The 2,500-nt window shown below is 53.4% G+C and overlaps 1 protein-coding gene across 1 annotated transcript in view; it reads left to right on the top strand.

Annotated features, from left to right (window-relative positions):
• Positions 1 to 1,161: 1,161 nt before the first annotated feature.
• Positions 1,162 to 2,500, top strand: part of galntl6 (polypeptide N-acetylgalactosaminyltransferase like 6) — a gene marked incomplete at its 3' end in the record, with an annotated part of 31,685 nt that continues 30,346 nt past the window's right edge. The window contains exon 1 of the mRNA XM_084454404.1: positions 1,162 to 1,342. Within this exon, the coding sequence (XP_084310530.1) occupies positions 1,186 to 1,342 (157 nt within the window). The 5' untranslated portion in view covers positions 1,162 to 1,185. The remainder of the gene's footprint in view (positions 1,343 to 2,500) is intronic.

The raw sequence follows: 2,500 nt of genomic DNA, 5'->3' as shown, positions 1-2,500 counted from the left end.
GATAGGGTGAGAGGAGCAGGTATTAAGGCCTGGATTAGAATTACGCTGGAACACCGTCACACTTCCCTCCCTCCTGCCCCGTGTGTGTGTGTGTGTGTGTGTGTGTGTGTGTGTGTGTGTGTGTGTGTGTGTGTGCGTGTGTGTGTGTGTGTGTGTGTGTGAGAGAGAGAGCGAGAGAGAGAGACCATGGTGGACATGGCACCGCCAGCCTGATCTCTGAGCTCACATTCGGTTTCACTCCTCAGGTCAGTCTGGACATCCAGCCGTTCTAACGGAATCCACTCCAACAGAAATGTGTTTGTGCCAATCACAACCGTCTATCTAACAAGGGGCGGGTTTAATGAGATGATGGAACAGAGGAGCGCTGTTGACTGATTGGTTGTAGGTCTATCCAACTGCGTCCAGAGGCTCTTTGATCTACGCCCGTTGGTAACGCCCCTTGGGAATGGGAAAGCAACTGTGAGCTCCAGCCCCTTCACATTTTTGCGAATTGGGTCTGGTGAACCCAGGCTAACACCTGGCTGCTCCTGGTGGATCTTTTCCAGAGATACCGTAGGAGCCAGCTGGGATGCAAATCAAGTGCACCTTCATTACGTTCACGTTCTCCCAAGTGATTTATTTATGTAGCTGAATGAGCAGGTCTGACACATGACTGATCAGCTGTTTGAGGAGCAGAGTCACATGACTGATCACCTGTGAGGAGCAGAGTCACATGACTGATCACCTGTTTGAGGAGCAGAGTCACATGACTGATCACCTGTTTGAGGAGCAGAGTCACATGACTGATCAGCTGTTTGAGGAGCAGAGTCACATGACTGATCACCTGTTTGAGGAGCAGAGTCACATGACTGATCACCTGTTTGAGGAGCAGAGTCACATGACTGATCACCTGTTTGAGGAGCAGAGTCACATGACTGATCAGCTGTTTGAGGAGCAGAGACACACGACATGACCTCTCTCTCTCACACCACCTCTCTCTCTCTCTCTCTCTCTCTCTCTCTCTCTCTCACACCACCTCTCTCTCTCTCTCTCTCTCTCTCTCTCTCTCTCTCTCTCACACCACCTCTCTCTCTCTCTCTCTCTCTCTCTCTCTCTCTCTCTCTCTCTCTCTCTCACACCATCTCTCTCTCTCTCACACCACCTCTCTCTCCAACAGACCACCTGAAGACCCGGCTAGAAGACTACATGTCCCTCTTCCCCAAGGTGCGTATCGTTCGGACCAGGAAGAGGGAGGGGCTAATCAGGACCCGCCTCCTGGGGGCGTCCGTGGCAACAGGGGAGGTCCTCACCTTCCTGGATTCTCACTGTGAGGCCAACGTCAACTGGCTCCCTCCTCTGCTCGGTGAGATACACACACACACATTCTGTAATTATACACACGCACACACACACACACACACACACACACACTGCATTACTGAACCAATCCAACGTCTGTAGGGCACCGGTTTGATCAGGTTTGAACCAATCCAAAGCAGGAGTCGCAGTGTTGCTACCGGCTCTGTGTTCATACCCTGCTGTGTTCCTAGCGTGTTCTTAGCGTGTTCTTAGCGTGTTCTTAGTGTGTCACTGCAGGGGAGCCTCCAGAAATAGGCCTCTCATGTAGCCTGAACACACGCGTGCTTATCATGACAGACCCCCCACCTCTATCAACCCCCCCCCCCCCGTGGAGTGTTGAGTGTAAAATGTTAATGTTCAACATCCTACATGTCAAATCCGATGCGCATGTGTCTCTGTCTCCCCCTGGAGGTCTGGATGACAACGGTTCCTCTGTCGGTCTGCCAGTCTAGAACCCATCCTCCCAGAGGATGCACACTGAGCTGGCTCTGCAGGACATCCTCAGGAAGGACAGCTGCAGAATCCCCTCTCTCTCCTCTCTCTGTCTCTCTCTCCCCTTCTCTCTCCTCTCTCTCCCTCTCTCTCTCTCCTCTCTCTCCCCTTCTCTCTCTCCTCTCTCTCCCTCTCTCTCTCTCCTCTCTCTCCCCTTCTCTCTCCTCTCTCTCCCTCTCTCTCTCTCCTCTCTCTCCCCTTCTCTCTCCTCTCTCTCCCTCTCTCTCTCTCCTCTCTCTCCCCTTCTCTCTCTCTCTTCCCTCTTTGCCTCTCTCCCTCTCTCTCCTCTCGCTCTCTTTCTGCTCCACTAGCTCTGCTCTACAGGGGAGGGAGGGGACAGATCTGGAACACACACACACATTCTCACACCCACTCACACACACACACACACACACACACACACACACACACACACACACACACACACACGCACACACTCACTCTCTCGGTGACAGGTGGTCCAGGTGGTTCAGCCTCAGGGACCAGACCCAATTGGATGCTGTAATTGTTTCTAATCGTCTGGTGGCCGGAGCTTGCCTGAGATGCACACACACACACACACACACACACACACACACACACACACACACACACACACTGGCCTGAGACACGGAGGGAGACGGAGGGGGAGGAGGAGGAGGAGGGAGGAGGAGGGGGAGGAGGGAGGAGG

Source organism: Borostomias antarcticus (genome assembly GCF_949987555.1).
Source record: "Borostomias antarcticus genome assembly, chromosome: 20".
NCBI classification, from domain to species: domain Eukaryota; kingdom Metazoa; phylum Chordata; class Actinopteri; order Stomiiformes; family Stomiidae; genus Borostomias; species Borostomias antarcticus.
The sequence above is the reverse complement of the archived record's forward strand: the minus strand, read 5'-3'. Positions and strand labels throughout refer to the sequence as shown.